Consider the following 16,916-nt stretch of genomic DNA (forward strand, 5'->3'; position numbering starts at 1 on the left):
ACACACTCTCTCTCTTTTTTGTATGTACAGGGTGCATAGTGGTTTTGTTTCGATAGGGCCTGAGGGGCACAAGCAGCTTACAAATTCTGCCCTCAACCACTTCATCACACATTTCCTACATAATGGACACAATGGATCACTCAACATATCACAAATGCTCCCAGCTAGATCTCCTCCACAATGTGGTGCATCCATCATGATTTAAACTTAGCTCTGTTTACTGTAACCTTGATACCAGTGCATTTTTAAAAGAGGGTAAACCAACAGCGCCTCAGGACCTTACAAGTATTCTCTCTAGTGCATTGTAGTTTGCCAAACGCTGGTAACAACAAGGGTATGGAAACATTCTGCCAGTCAGCTGTTATTACTGCAAAGAGACATTCCTAACACACATTGTTTAAAAAAGAAAAGGGGGAAAAGAACACCCATCAGCTTCCATTTGTTATTATAACGGATGTCCCCTTGTGTCCCTGGGCTGGATCTTGCTGCATCCGTAGGTGAGAAGTCACATCAAAATGTGATCCATTGCAACCCAAAGAATAGTTTCTAATAGTTTCACTATCATAAAGGTGCTCCAGGGCATATCCCGTTAATGTGTATGCATGCTTATCAAAGTACTGCCTATGAGAACTAAAATAGTTTGGGGAACCTGCTGGGTTATCCCCTGGAGTTTGATGAGGGGACATGTCTGGGTGCAGGTAGTCTTTAGCTAGTATCAAACTTGATTTGGAAATCCGGTCAGAATTAGGGCTGCTTATTCTAGACAGCGTTGTGGGGCTGTTGTCATAGTCATTTTCATGAGGGCTCATCATCTTCCCATCTCGTTGCTGCGTGTGTTCACAGGGAGACGTGTTGGTAATGCTAGGGACCCGGCAGACGTCTCCTCTCAGCTGCTGCTGCTGGTGGTAGTTTGCAAAACAAACAGAGTGTTTTTTTCCTGCTCCGTTAATTGAAACCAGCTGATTGGGGGTCGATTTCCGTAATTGTAGCCTGTTTTCTTCTTCTTTAATCATTTGCTGAGTCGCTCTTATTAAAGTTTCGATTTTGCTAGGCTCATGTGGGCTGCCCTGATACTGCTCAGAGTGGTATCGGTCACCTGATTCACTAGCAGAACCAGGGTCTGGGGAGCTAACAACACTGTCTTCATCCCAATGCCCTCTTCCTGGAAAGTGGATAGAGAAAGGAGATCAGCATTCAGCATTGGGCCATACGCAGAGGAGAGCAGAACATTCAGAACTTTATGCATTTCTAGTTGGAACATAATGCTTCCCAGAATGAGAAGCCTGCGGCCAAAGAACTGTAAAATCAAGCCCTGCCCACCCAGTGCTTCTTGGCACTTGCAGTCCATTTGGGATTGCCAGGTCATAATGCTGCAGTGTCAGCAGAAGGCACAACTGAGAGAAATCCTAGCAAGGACTATAGACCTAGCAACAACATGGCCCTTTGGTTCCTCCCTTTCCTATCCCCTTTCTTCCTGCATGCCGCCCCTTCCTATCTCTAGGGCAAGGCTCCACAAGTTTGGTCTTTCAGCTGTTGTCAGATTACAACTCCCATCATCCCAGTTACAGTGGCAATAGTCAGGCATGAGAGTTGTAGTCCAACATTGGCAAGGTGGCTGAAGTTGTGCAGTCCTGCTCTAGGGCCTATTTATAGTCTTGCTCAAGTCCTTTTTTCTCCTTGGTCTTTCCTTTCTTCAACTCCATGTCTCCATTGCCATTACCTCCTCGGGTTCCTGCTTTTCAGGCCACTCCCCACTTTCCTCCTATTTTCCTTAGCTATCCTGTCACATGACAAATCTTCCTAGCACTCCTTTCTCCTTCTCCCATTGGGCACGCCGCTCCTGATTCTAAATGTGGAGTTGCTTCAGAACCCCCTCACCAATTAGTCACTTTTTGCCTTAATTTCTTTGGACCCTGTCCTCAAGACTCATTTCAATTGATTTCTGTTCTTCAGTCCATTGCCTGCTCTGCACCCTTCCTTTAGCATCCTTGCCAACAGGCTCCCTTGTCCCTTAGATTCCCTGTGCCAGTGCCCTAGGATCTCTTCTTAGTCATAGTCAGTCAATTTTACAACTTTCCCTTCCCTCAAATAAATTGGTTTGCAAACTGTTTACTTCCTTGAGAAACTGAACACTGCATGTCACCACCCCAGCTCAGGCAATCAGTGACAGGGTTTTACCACCATAAATCACAATGCCAAATAATGTAATTGTTATATTGTTTTTATTCCATGAAATTATTTCAACTGTTTTTATTCTGTGAAATTGTTTTAACTACTTTTACTCTGTTTTATATTAGTTGTATTTTAAATCGTGTACACCACCTAGAGATATATATATCACGTAGATGATAGATAGATAGATAGATATTTGTCAATCTTATATTTATATTAGGGTGCTCTAATTTAGAAGATCAACTACAATGTATCAATAAAGAGGCATGGTGATGCAACCAATGCTGATTCTCAGTTGATCCATGCAGCTGGCAGAGATCAACATAATCTATATATTCTGTATAGCCAGATTTCTGGATTTTTTATTTTCTATTGGTTTGTACCACAATATCATGATGGCTGGAGAATATTTGGGTTGCTGAACCTCCCATGCTCCATCTCCAACAACACTCCAATCATGTTCCATCTGCAAGGATTTCTGTGTCATTCAGCTGTTACATTATATTGCAACACAGAATGATCAGTTGACCTGTTTACCCCCAGTATTTATTGATATTTGCATTAACATTCAAGTTGAAATAGTTCCACAGTCAATGATAGTTGAAAAAATATGAGCATTTCGCTTTTCCAATAAGCCTTGGCACTAGTCAAGTCCATTTTGAATTTGGACCTCTTCTCTTTCACTTGATATTCAAAAATTTTGACAGCAAAACTCAATGGACATTAGGATGCAGTGCTACCCATCTAAATCCATGGACTATTTGTAGCAAAGTTGGCAGTTCTGGGTACCAGTGCTAGTGACATTACAGCATTGCTCTTCCTGCTGCAAACTTCCCATTGAACCCAGCAGAACTAGTTTCCAAACAAACATTATAGGACTAGGCAGTTGGAATGGTTCACATTACAGGTGCCTTTCTGAAATCAATAAAAAGCCGCACCCCAAACCTAAATATTCTCTTTCCATGCAATCGATGGGCAAAATCAGATTGCCATGATAAAGAAGGGGTTATTCTTAAGCAAATGAAATAGACCCCATTAATTATTCTGCTAATTGAGCAAAGAGGCACCTTTTAAAGTGGCGATTCTCTAAAATTTAGCCAGGGGAGAGCAACTGGCCCTATCCAGTCCCAGCACAGCATCCCTCCCGTCTGCCTTATGTTTCTTTTGTCTGCCTTATGTTTCTTTTTAGATTGTGAACCCTTTAGGGACAGGGATCCATCTTATTTTTTGTATTTTGTAAACCACTTTGAGAATTTTGTTGAAGAGTGGTATATAAATATCAGTAGTAGTAGTAGTATTCTAGGCAAAAAACAGAATAAGAGATCTCTTGCATTCTAGGGTATGATTTGAGGGTATGTGATACATATTTTATTTTATTTTTTTATTTTACATTTATATTCCACTCTTCCTTCAAGGAGCCCAGAGTGGTGTACAACATAATTAAATTTCTCCTTACAACAACCCTGTGAAGTAGGTTAGGCTGAGAGAGGAGTGACTGTCCCAGAGTCACCCAGCCAAGTATCATGGCTGAATGGGGATTTGAACTCAGGTCTCCCCGGTCCTATATTAGACTCGTCAGTGCTTGGATGTATAACTGCCTGATGCTAGGTGATGCTGTCCTGATTTCTAGGATTGAAAAAAGGTGGAATGTACATGTATAAATAAAAATTAAAAGGAAGAGCAACCTAACCTTAAACAACTGCATTATACCCAAACTGTATGGAAAGCCTCAAGACTAGTACTTGCATAAGCAAATCTCTTCCACTCACACAAATGGAAAGAGGTGATTTTCACCTATACACTGCTTCCCATTGCAGTCCCCTACACTGCAAAATGTGTTATTTGTTATAACACAAAATGTGTTATGTGTTATTTAACCAGCAAGGTTATGCATAGGGCGGCTGCAATGCAAAGGGAGAACCAGCAAAGACTGTCCCTGTCCCTCTCTTAAGAGCAAAAGAATTCCACTCATACTAGTCTGGATGCTGCCCCAGGTCTGTCACTGCCATACAAGTAACTGTCACCCATGTGACAGAGCTAAATAACAGAACCTTACGTTATTCCTTTAAAAGGAAGAGAGAAGTTAAATTGAGTTGTGACAAAATTAAAGATTACAAGAAAATTTATCTTGTTTTGTTGCCACATATATTCCAGTGCTCAGAATGTAAGCTCAGCATCCCAATGAACTCCAATGGACAACATGTACAAAGGCACATCTACAGAAAGGGATGAGTAGCACTGCAAGATATATGGAATAACTTTTTTTTACTCTGCCAGTGCCCACCCAATTTGCTTCATGGCTAAAATGTGAATTCACACATAACTCTGTAGAATATCAACATCTAATCTACTGATCTCACATAATAATATTCATGGTGGTAGCAGAATTGCAGCCAAAGCATCCCAAGGAGAGAACAGAACCCCAGAAGCCTAAGTTGCTGCCTTACAAACTGTGATTTGCCAACAATTAGCCTTTTTCAGGGGAGACATTGTAAAGAAATGGCAGAGCCCTTCTGACCCTTGTCTAAACTGCAGTCTCCATCCTCTCAACAAGAAACTCCTCTCACCTGCAGACTCTTTGAGCTGCAAACTGCCATGCTTGGCCTCATTCTGCCCAACATAGGCACACAAGAGTAATTTTTGAGGAACCACATTCACAAGACATCTGGGCTTGGAGTGTCTAGCCAGCCAATTTCTCCTAACCCACAAGTCACATCGTGGCAGTGCATGGAGGGGATATAGGAAATGTGCTGCCACTCATATGGTGGTGGGTGGGAGGACTCAGAGCAATCACTAGTCAGCCATCTTGGTGGCAACAGGGAAGATGGGTATATTCTGCAGCACATAGTGTGGCTATGAAAATAGTGGCATAAAAGATATTGTGACTAAGAGGAGGGCCATCTGACACTCTTTTAGCATCATACTTGGGGCAGGTGTTCGATCCAGTTCCATTGGCCCGGCACTGGATTCATTCCAACATGGGACCTACAAGGGACTAATCAGGAAACATGCCCCCTGACTTGGCTGTAGGATTCACAAATAAGCAAGCTGCAATCACCCTAGACATGCCTTTAAAAATGAAATTCAGTGTTGCTAACACAACCGGTCTCCCAGTAAGTATTTTTATATATGCTTTTTTTTTAATCCACTTACCATGAATCCGGTGAATGGAAGTTATATGAGGCATGCTGTTCTCATAGGTTTCTCTGCTCTCAGGAGAAGATTTGGTCAGGGGAAGGCCAGATCGAGAACCCCACCATGTTTCCCTTCCAGACTGTGGTGTGCCAAGGAAGTATCGGCCAGCCTCACACCTGCCACCTTCACAGGCCTGCGTATGGAAGTGTCTCTCATCAGCCACCCTAGAGTGGTCAAGTGCAAAGCCATAGCAGAGAGAACCACGGTCTGAGTATTGTCTATAGGCACAGGAGACATCATGATGCTGGGAGTTTGGCCTTTCAGCAGGATCCATTAATTGTGGAGAAGCAGTGTCAGTCAGTGGACTTCCACCCCATTGGCTTTCATGGTCAGATTCAGATCTTTCTGTATGAAATCCAGAATACTGTAGCACAAAAAGAAAACAGAAGAAATCAGGCATAAGGGAAAGTCTCATCAGCAGTTTGATTTACTGAGTGTTTGATTTCAGTACACAAACTAATGCACAAACTCAAACGGACTAAGGCAAGCTAGTGCCACATATTCCAGTTCTGTACACAAATCAGTGCCTTAACTCAAAAGGACAGTCAAGCTACTGCCACATATTCTTGTATAAGTGGTTGGTGAATGAAGATATCTACTTTCTAACTGGTAACTCATTGCACACACAATGCTATGGAGCTTTCTGCATTGAGGTCCTGGCCCAGCTCAGATGTCATGGAGAATGATAATTACACCATGGTTTTGTATGATGCCCTGAGCTTTGGGCCCATGCACTCGCTACTCCCTTTAATGCATGGTGGTTTAAAATAAGCCAGGATCACCATGATATCCAAATGCAAAAATCTTGGCTTCTTGTAACCTGTTTTAAAATAACTGAATCTGCAGAAGATGATCCTCTCCTTCAGCAGGCTGGCTAAAATGAATGGATGCGATAACATGGCATGACATGTGGTTTTGTGATATTTAGCCAGTCTTAAGATAAATATGCCTTTTCCTCCAAGAAGAAGGTGGAAATATTTTGGAAGGGAGGAATCAGATTGTTCTCTTGAAGAAGAAATATACTCATCTGGTCAAGGAATAACCACACATAAACTGCCAAACTGAGCTTAAGTTGCCTTTTGGCAGTTAGGAATGGGAGGAGATGGGGAAGCTATTCCAGCCATATTTGGAAGTTGTTTCTGCTCTGCTCATTTTCCACATATCAACTCTCCTAGAGCTTTTATGTTGCTTGCCCAGTCAAATTACAAGATAACAACTGGGACAAAAACTAAGAGCTGCTTTGGCCTGGAGCTGTGCCTGAAATCAATCATCACCTTCCCAACTAAAAGGACTACTGGCACCAAAGAAGCACTAGGGCATTCGCATGAGCTATTTCTGACTATTTCTCATCATTCAAGTGCTTCCTGTTGGACTGCTAAATCCTGACAAAGATGGACTGGCACTTCCTGAAGCAAGGGCTGACATCCAGTGTGCTAATTCCATGTGCCAGCAAAACGATAAGTGATATGGGAGTTAGCATTGGCTAAGGAAGGCATCACTAGAGTCACTGGTGTTCCTTTTATCCCAAGAAAAACTTCAAGAGAAGTTTATTTTAGGGGTAGGATGAAGAAACAGCTTAGACTGTGCTTTTCCCTGTTGGTCATGCATACAAATGCAAAAGTTCAACCATTCAAGACTGAATTTATTCAAGAGTGGTGCTGCTGGAGTCAATAAAACTAATTCAGTATACGGAAGGTGCAATTCACTAGCCACAAACCCCAGCCAGCCAAGCACATATTCAGTCCAATTCATTTCATAAACCACAGGAGGGCTTTTAATGAGACCACTCCAAGATAAACATAGATTCACACAATTGTTTACATGTACTAGAGGTGATGCAAAACCCAAACTTCTATGCAACTTACTTCATTGCTAAGTTAATCACTCAGCAATTCTGATTTTTTTTTTACAGAAAAATAAAAAAGAAACCCCATATGATGAGATTACCAGCATTACTAAATATAATGACTCATATCAGGACCAGGTTGGGGCCACTGTACCTAAATCTAGACCTGAAGGCTTTGTTATTCAGTCAAGGATCCCTGAAGACAGTTGCTGCAGCTGGTGGTGGTGGTGGTGGTGGTGGGTGTGTGTGTGTGTGTGTGTGTGTGTGTGTGTGTGTGTGTGTGTGTGTGTGTGTGTGTGTAGAACCTAAGGGGTATGCTCGTGGGTCAAATGGACCATAACCCAGGATTTGGCTTAAAATAAGCCAAATCTGGCAACACATTTTAGTGCAAAAGGCGGAAGGTGCTGGTCAGTTAACATGGCAAGAGCAAGAGTGTGGCCTCTTCATATGAATATCCTGAGCAAAGAAGTTCCTTTTAAAGTCGTGATTGTCTTGTATTTAGCAGGGAGAGAACTGTCCCTCACCAACCCTAGCACAGAATCCCTTCAGTGGTTGTTGCTGGTGTCTACCTGATTTTCTTTTTAGACTGTGAGCAATTCTGGAACAGGAAGCCATCTTTATTTAATTTTATTTATTTATTATTTTGCTGTGTAAACCATTTTGTGAACTTGGGTTGAAAAGCAGTATGTAAAAATTCATAGCAATAGTAGTACCAGACCTGGTCAATTCAGAGACTTCATACTGCCTGGTTTCAATGAGAGCTGGTCTTGTGGTAGCAAGCATGAGTCTTGTCCCCCTAGCTAAGCAGGGTCTGCCCTGGTTGCATTTGAATGGGAGACCACATATGAGCACTGTAAGATATTCCCCTCAGGGGATGGAGCCGCTCTGGGAAGAGCATCTAGGTTCCAAGTTCCCTCCCTGGCTGCTCCAAGATAGAGCTGAGAGAGATTCCTGCCTGCAACCTTGGAGAAGGTGCTGCCAGTCTGTGAAGACAATACTGAGCTAGATGGACCAATGGTCTGACTCAGTATACGGCAGCTTCTTATGTTCCTATGTTCAGGTTCCAATGTTGCAGACTGTCTGGTCTATTCTGTGACTCTAGGGGGCTCTGATGCCCAAGCAGTCACGCTCCACAGTAGCTCAACAAGCTAAGCCTCAGACCATACATTTTCTAGGCCTCCAACCATGATGTTCCTGGCTCAAGTGTCAGAGCTCCTAACAGTCATTTCTAAAAGGAGAGATGTCAGGATTCATATCTGTGTGGAAGTCACATCCCTCTGGCTTGAAAGTTTTGCCTCCACTCACTGATATTTAGCATTGAGTTGCCCCTGCGTGTCTCACTAAAAGAATTCAAGGCTGAGCCCCACCAGCATTATAAACAGGTTCTGGGGCTGAGCGCTGTCTCAGATAAAACTCTGCACTTTAGCTCATTAAAGCGCGCGCACACACGCACAGAGAGAGATTCTTTGTAGATCACCCTGGCAAGGCAACTACAAAAGTCCTCTTAAAATGAACAGGTCATGTGACTCTCCCCTAAGTAGTCTCTGGACTGCAGCCAAAATGGGGCAGCCTTTCATGATCTCTCTTTACCTAAGCTTTATATACATATCAAGACGGGCGGGGGTGGGGGAAAGAAGGAAAATTGATACATTTTATGAGTATAGCTCTTTGAGAGTGGGGGCTGAAAGAGCTCCAAGGCTTACACTCTCAGTCTCTTAACAACAAGAATCGATTCAGTAGAAACATATCAACTTACCAGTTACAAAGCTATATAACACTTATGTTCAGAAAGGAGGCTGAGAAAGCTTAGCCACAATCCAGCATGCAGTAGATTTCAATGGCACTTAAGCCTGTATAAACGGAGCTGTAGCTTTATTAAGCTGCTAAACACCACCACATTCTTCCAGATAACTTTCAGCAATAGCACACAAACCTTCTGTGTCCCTCCTTATCTTGTTGATCTTAACACCCATCCTACTGTGGACTTCAGGGACTGGCTTCACATTTGTTGCCAGATATTTAAAAACCAGTATATGTGGCCTGGCAATATGTTCCTGTCAACATGTCAGAGCATGCAAAGGGAAGAGGCCTTTTTCTCCGTAAAGTCCCTCTTGCCATCAAAAACGTCTGCTGCACTGGGCATTAGCAACTCTCCCCGTGATTTGTGTCTTAAACATGAGGGGGAAATCACAAATGCAGTCTGCATTGTACTGAGAACATATGCATGCTTTTAAATCACTTTTATCTTGCTTTTTACTAATGTAACCCTGAAATGTAAAATATGTTCTTTTTGCATTCACTGTTGTAGGCAGAACAGATGGTGAAAGGCTTAGATTAAAGACAGCATGACCATTAAAACAACCTCTGCTGCTAGTGTGTCTCCACCAGTTTGGGATTCACTTTTTTCAATAAAAAGGATATTGTTGCTTTGGTCTGAATGTTACTAAAGCTTGATAAGGGCTCTATACCTATGTGAAATCTGGTATATGAAATCTATTTATACAGCCCTTTTCATCAATGGGAGATCTGCCTGCTTTAAGGGAACTGGCAATAGAATTACTATAGATGCTTTCCTTTTAAAAGCAAAAGAAGCAGGATCTAAGTATTCATTAAATTACAATTTAATTACAATGTAAAGACCAAGGAAGTGCGAAAGACAATACACAGCCTAGATAAATCAGACCCCTTGGATTCAAGCCAATATTACCCATTGAATTCAATGGCACTGAACTCTGCTTTATCTCCTGTTTAACTTGTCCTGGATTGGGTTGACTTTTTTTGCCAACATGGTTCAAGTCACCCCTTAAGAGTTCATATCTCCATTTTTATCCCTTTACTTCCATTTCAAATCCATAATGCACACCACTTTGTGCCAATTTTAAAGGTGAGGTTTAAAATGCACTCCACATTGCAGGTAGAACTGCTAGCATCCGTTGACAACCTGTACTGTGTATAACCAGTTTTCCAGAATGAAATGGCAAGTCACATGACATGCAAATTGATGCTAAATGCAAAATAAATCCACCCACTAGAAGTCATTTACAGGTTCTGTATTGTATTATTTTAGCAGAATGTTCAGTTGTGACAAATAAGGAGGTAGTAAAAACAAAAAGGTTGGCTGTGAAGAAACATTCTGCTGTACAGTATGCATCTTTGATGATAGACTAGCAGCCAGCATGGATACTTTGTTATGTTTGATGGCAATTGTAGCTTTGCTTCAAGGACTATGTAGAAGTTTAACATTAAACATGAGCATCAGTACTGAAACTTGCAACACAGCAATAAGCATCTGCAATAAACAATTTATGGGACCAAAAGCAGAAAGATTTTTAACTTAGGAACATTTCCCTGAAATTGAGGATATAGCTGATATAGGCAACGCAGGTTCTCTGCTTGGTAGCCCTAAGGCAGTGGAACTCTAACGTGCATGAATTAGGGCTGCCCCAAATGTTCATCTGTCAATAATTTCAGGGTGCTCACATTTTGCTTTTATTCCCTGAAACACACACACCCCTTTGCTGACCTTGTTCATGCTCTGTTCACAGCCTGTTTGTATCCTGATCAGCTGCTGCTTCAGCACCATTTTTTCCTTAACTTGGTCTTCTTCCTGGGACCAGTGATGTCATCATGTAGCCAGATTTGGCTATGTGATGATGTCACTGAGGGCAAAAAGAGCCAATTCAGAGTAAGCGCAAAGCTTTCTAGATCACATTGTCCTCACTCTGAGCTAAATAGGGATCACACACTGAGCACGATGCTATCACTATGCCGCTTAGCCAACTAGAATGAAATACATGATGACATCACTGAGGGCAAAAATGCCACTTCAGAGTGAGGGCAATGTTTCTTTTATCAAATTTATCTAACCGGATTCATTAACAGTTTCGTGCCTTTCAACACCCCTGCTCATTTACTGAAAGTGGGGGCATTTTTCACAGGGGGGTTAAAGTGTTAGTGAAAAGTACCCTCTATTTCAACTCAGGCCTAAGTGCTATTCAGACATTATGATGTACAGTGTGCAGAGTTCTGTACACTTGTACCTGTGTTTGTGTGAACGAATGTACCTGTGTTCATTTAAAAAGTAAAGGTACGGGTTCCTAAAATGCATGATAGGAAGTATATTCCTACAGAGGAAGTATATTGAGATACCTGTGTTCAACATAAAGGGTTAATAACTGTACCTGTGTACAGATTGGTACTTGTGTACACTCTACACTTGGACAAGTGTTGAATACAATGTGGAAATAGAGCTATAGTCTAAATATAATTCATTGTTTCAGCAGGCATTTCAGTGGAGGCGGGTTACTGGTTTTATCACTACTATTTGCTGTTTTGACTTCTATGATACTATTGTTGCATTTCTGTTTCAGTTTTCTTGAACATCGTTCTAGATCATTTAAAAAATTTAATATATAAATCATGGCTGAAGTGCATGTCTTCTGAAGGTAGGAGATTTAATGCTGAGAGATGGGGTGAACACTTGCACTTGCTAGAAGTCATCAAGGCCTGCCGTTGGATATCCAGATAGCAGCTATAGCTAGAGATATTTTTCCCCAGCTTCATCAGAATCAGCCATTTTTGTTTTGCAGTGCTTTTCTGGAGGTCAGTCCATACTTTTATAACCTCACAGATGGACTACTGTCATGAGCCGTACATGGAGCTGCCCTTAAAGATGGTTGCAAAGCTGCAGCAGATGCCTGACATGACAACCCAAAGGTACAGAGTAAGTGGCAATCTATTCAGTCAAAACAATGGCTTTTGCACTAGCTCCCAGTTAGTTTCTGGCCCCAATTCAAAGTGTTGATTTTGATCATTAGAATCCTTTATGGGAGGGCTGCCCAATTTCAGCCTTCCTACAGATGTTGGGCTACAAATCCTGTCATACCTGACTATTAGCTACGGTTTCTGGGATGATCGAAGTTGTAGTCCAACAATAGCTGGAGGACTGAAGTTGTGCAGCCTTGCTTTATGGTCATATCTCAAGAAGCATCACTCTCTTTAAGAGCTCTCCATCTTTTCAAAATTTATGAGGATGACGTAATTACTGTCCCCTTTATTTGTGGACGAAGGTGCAAGGAAGAACATTCTTAGCTGTAGTCCCAGAATTAGGGAATTCATTTATTACATGAACATATAAAATTACTCCTATTAACTGGGCATGGAGGCACCCCAGGCAATGGTTCTCTTATATTTAGCAAGTGGGGAGCAGTTTTCCCTATGTATCCCAACACAATGCCTTTTCAAGTGGCTGCTTATTGGAACTCATGCCTCTCTCTCTCTCTGGGACCTAGATGAACTTCATAAGCATCTCGAACTTGTGTATCTTACCAAAGGGAAATATGTGCAAAAGCCTCCTTTAGACATGACACAGAAAATGCAAACATAGAGTGCATGCGTCACTTGCATATTCTCAATCAATGCATCTTAGGCTCCCCTAAATGACCTGACAGTGCCACCCTTTGAGTAATGTATTATTTTGCTCTAATTAAGAGAAACATCTAGCGCTCATAGAAACATACAGCCATTTTGAATATTTTATAAAGAAATTAAATACAATTTTATAAAGAAATTAAATACAAGAGGGTGGGGATTGTACAATTTTATAAAGAAATTAAATACAAGAGGGTGGGGATTGTATTACTCATACCTGTGGGTATGGTGATGTCCTAGGCTTTGACTTAGTACTTGAGAGACGTGATTTGCTTCCTTTTCTATTGTCAGTTATAGTTGGAGTGGAGCTGGCATATGGGAATGAAGGCTTTGTTGCTGAAACTTGATCCAATGAGAGCTGTAGGCCTTTGTATTCTGTATCCCTGGATAAAAGGCATAAGTGGAAGGCATAAATAATATATATTTATTGTTATACCATCTCAGACAACTCATGTTTAACTCACCAAGCTTTCATTTTATGCAACCTCTTAAAATCTTTTAAAATAAACTTCTTATAAAACATATAAACCTGTAATAAATGTGTGTCTCTTTCCAAACTGAAAGAGGAAAGAAGCAAGTGGGAGCACAGGAATGAAGAGAGGAAGGAACCTCAGACCTCAAGGAAGTTTGGGCCTCAGTTTATTGAGGTCCAACACATCAAGGGTGGAATCTTCTGGTTTGGTTGCCTCTGAAGAAGAGTCGTCCAACTTGAAACACATTGGGCCTGTTTCAAGTACACCTTTTCAAGTACACCTGTTTGAAACCTGAAACTGTTTCAAATACAACTTTGAAGTTTCATCTTCTGTTCCATTCATTCCTTTCCATTCTGCAACCAAATGTAAATGTTACCTGATGAGCTGAGATCCACCAGCATACGATAATTTTATACCATTACAATGTGTGTTGATCTTGGGTTACATACCCACATTTGATCAAATATAGTACCTATGTAGGACAAAATTTAACCCATGTACATTCAGAAAACATGGCAAGCTGGAGCTTGAATGATGAGATGGCACATAACCTATTTCAGCCACATGAAAGCTCTCTAAAGATATTTTTCAACATCTGTAGATGAATTTTTCAAAATCACAAACCACCTAGTAAAATATGTAGGATTTTTTTTAAATTAAGTACATATCTGCTTCCAACATAAAGGCGGTTCTTAAAATTATAGCTGCATGTCTTTTGAGATTTGGGTTTGTTGGCAGGAGTTCATCATCTGTAAGCTTTACACACATGAAGAAACAAACACTGGCAATTGTATGCAACAGGAGTTTCTAACAAACTATGAGGCTGTTCTCACAAGCAGCCTAGCCCAGGCTGGGGCAGCCTAGTCTGGACTAGGCTGCTCATGTGGAGCACTGGGATCCGCACAGATCCAGGCACTCCTGCCCAGCCTAACCCCACTTCCAAGTCCAACTCTTCCCTGAGGTCAAGGGAGCATGAGCTCCTTTAACCCAGATGCTGGGACTGTGTGTCTCCTCAGGCTCCACAGAGCCCGAAGAGACATAAAGACAGACTCCCCCAAGGCACCACACTCATCATGCAGTGCCTTGTGGGATATCCAGAGGCCAGGGAAACAAGTCCCTGCTCTGTTGATCCTCACTGCCAGCAGCAATGTGCATAGTGATCCACACAGCTCCTAGCAATGTGGACATGCAGCTTGCACACCAAAGCAACTAACATCGATTGTCTGGGAGAAGGTAGATTGAACCCTGCCTTCCCCCCTGTACCATGAGTACTGGTACAGTAACCACGTATACCATGGTCTGGTTCAGACTTCGGTCCTTATGGTAACATCCTCCATTTTGTGAAGACTAGCTTCCAGAGGGCATGATGTATCTATCCAGCACTGCACAAATAAAAGCATGTGTATTTAATAAATATTTAATTAAAAATCTAATATTTAATAAATAAATCATGTATCACATTCAAAAATTCTCAAGGTAGATTATTCTTATATTGCACCATGATTCCACTGATGTTGTAGAGCAGTTATCTTCACTATTTTTCAAGCAGGAGCTATGGCCAAAAACCTTCAGTGTGAGAGCCATTCCCCACCATGCTGACCCCACACAGCTCTGCACTTTCCCCAGCACTTGCAGGGCCTTTAAGCCAAATGGAGCCCTGTTGAGCCCTAGTGCCATCTTGGAAAGTATGCATTGAACACAAGGAAGTGTACAGAGCTCTATGGGGAAAGCACTGGGAAAGTCTACACTTCAATCAATCAATCTTTATTTCAGTCCCAGACCAGCACAAAAGTCTACACTTTCCAACACTCTGTGAGTGCCTTCCAAAACAGCACCAAGCTTCAAAGAGCTCTATTTCCCTTAAAGGAGCCCCACCAGCTCTGGACAAGGTGCAGCACTGGGAATGGACACCTCCACATGATGCTGTGGGCTGTGCGGAGTATTCGGCTTAAGATTCGCACAGCACAGGCCTGATAAACAATTCGTCAAGGAGCTGCACTTACAGTCAGTGGGAGCGACCACTGCCTCCCGGGCCTTGCAATGAAGAACACTGATCTAGAGAGCACATCGGGTCTTCACATCAAAGTGCAGACCATCTGTGCTATTGTCTTCTATGAGGAAGGGAACTCTCCATGTATGCAACAGAGAATGCCCATTCACACACGGCATTTAAAAAAAAAATTCCAAATATGTTTATATAGTCATAAGATATCATCACCATCACCAAATGATTCTGTTTCTCTTGAACAATCAGGGCATACTTCAAAGCAGTGATGATTAGGGTGAGCTCTTCATGTCCAGAGCTCCAAATATTAATCAAGAGCTTGGGATCCTGCCCTAAGTCAATAAAAGCAGCCATTGAAAAGAATTAGGACAATGAAGAGGCACAAGTTAGGCTTTGCTGAACCATCCAATGGGTAGAATAACGTGAATAAAAGTACTTGATCCCCAAGAATGTGTTCAGAGCCCTGAGGCTTCTGACAAGAACAAACAAGATGGTTACATGATTATAATTTAGACACAAGCCCTGAAAACAAACATTTCAGAAATTACTAGAAATGTTGCACTTTGATCCAAATTTTGGACCCAAATTTACTTGAGTAAATTAGATTAAAATTTACTCAGTAAATTAAACTTAGATTTACTTGAATATACTGTATCTGAGGCATTTGTATATTAAATGCATAAGATTAATGAAAGCTTAACAAAGGAGTTATTCATTACAAAACTTTAATCAAGCCTAGCAGGAAAATCTTTGGCCACTATAAAACAGAGACATTATAACAGGAAAACTATAATGAGCCAGAAACAGTGGCTCATTATAGAGGATTGTTCAAAGCCAACCTTTCAGTACGGTATCAATGTAGCAAAATGTTTATAACTGGAAATTCATGAAATGCTATAAATTAATGTGCCTGTTCAAGAAGTTTGTTTGTATAGTTGTTCATCGACGAGTTACAATTAATCTGAATATATAAAAATTTAGGATCATTTGTCAGGTTTGTCCCTTATGGCCACTGGTGTTTGTTTCACTGCAGTAGGTGACAGGGCACAGTGAACGTTTCATAAAATGGCCTGATTTATATCTGTAACCACCAGGAAGGCCTGCACTACACATTCAGCAGAATGATGGGTTGCGTTCCAAGGTGACACAACAGGCTGTGCTCTTTCAGACTTCAGGTGAACGACAACAATTCTGAATGTCCCCCAATGTGAAAAATACCCTATAACCAGAAAAACATGGAGAGTTTTGACTAGAATCTTCCTTCTGCGGTGCTAGGCTTTTGCTTGTAAGGTTGTATTTTGCAAGCAAGTGATCCAGTCTGAACTCAGTTTGCCTGGTTTCCACCTTATTCTGCTTCATGCATAGATTAGGTATTTTACAGTTACCTACACCTCCGCCCACTCACAAAGATTCACTAAGCCAATCAGAGGATGAAAAAAAGCATTGGAGCTTTCACTGCTGTTTGTCTCACACCCCTCTTCCTGGTGTCTAGGATGATACAGTGGGTGGGTTCTCTTGATCTGCACAATGTTAGTTTAATGGGAATCTGACATTCCCAAGGCATGCATGCTGCTGAGGAGCATGACGTAAGAACCTGGAAGTTACTGAGAATCTCTGATTTGATGCTACAGAAAACTGCAATGAAGCTAAGATCATCAACTAAGGTATGATGTTAGCTTGACAAAGTTAGCTTCATTGTAGTTCTAGAATGTCAAGAGCAAGAAAATGCAGAATGTGGTGATGTTACATCATGCATAATGCTAAATGTTACCAGGAAGGACACATTGCTATACCT

At 41.6% G+C, this 16,916-nt stretch overlaps 1 protein-coding gene across 1 annotated transcript in view; it reads right to left on the reverse strand.

Moving 5' to 3' along the window:
- Window positions 1-428: 428 nt before the first annotated feature.
- The window catches only part of SIM1 (SIM bHLH transcription factor 1), a 75,915-nt gene continuing 59,427 nt past the window's right edge, over window positions 429-16,916 (reverse strand). The window contains exons 9-11 of the mRNA XM_053283514.1: window positions 12,861-13,026; window positions 5,326-5,731; window positions 429-1,162 (exon numbers count right to left, since the gene is read on the reverse strand). Coding sequence (XP_053139489.1) covers window positions 429-1,162; window positions 5,326-5,731; window positions 12,861-13,026 — 1,306 coding nt within the window. The remainder of the gene's footprint in view (window positions 1,163-5,325; window positions 5,732-12,860; window positions 13,027-16,916) is intronic.

This window comes from Hemicordylus capensis, chromosome 1 (assembly GCF_027244095.1).
Source record: "Hemicordylus capensis ecotype Gifberg chromosome 1, rHemCap1.1.pri, whole genome shotgun sequence".
Lineage (NCBI taxonomy): Eukaryota > Metazoa > Chordata > Lepidosauria > Squamata > Cordylidae > Hemicordylus > Hemicordylus capensis.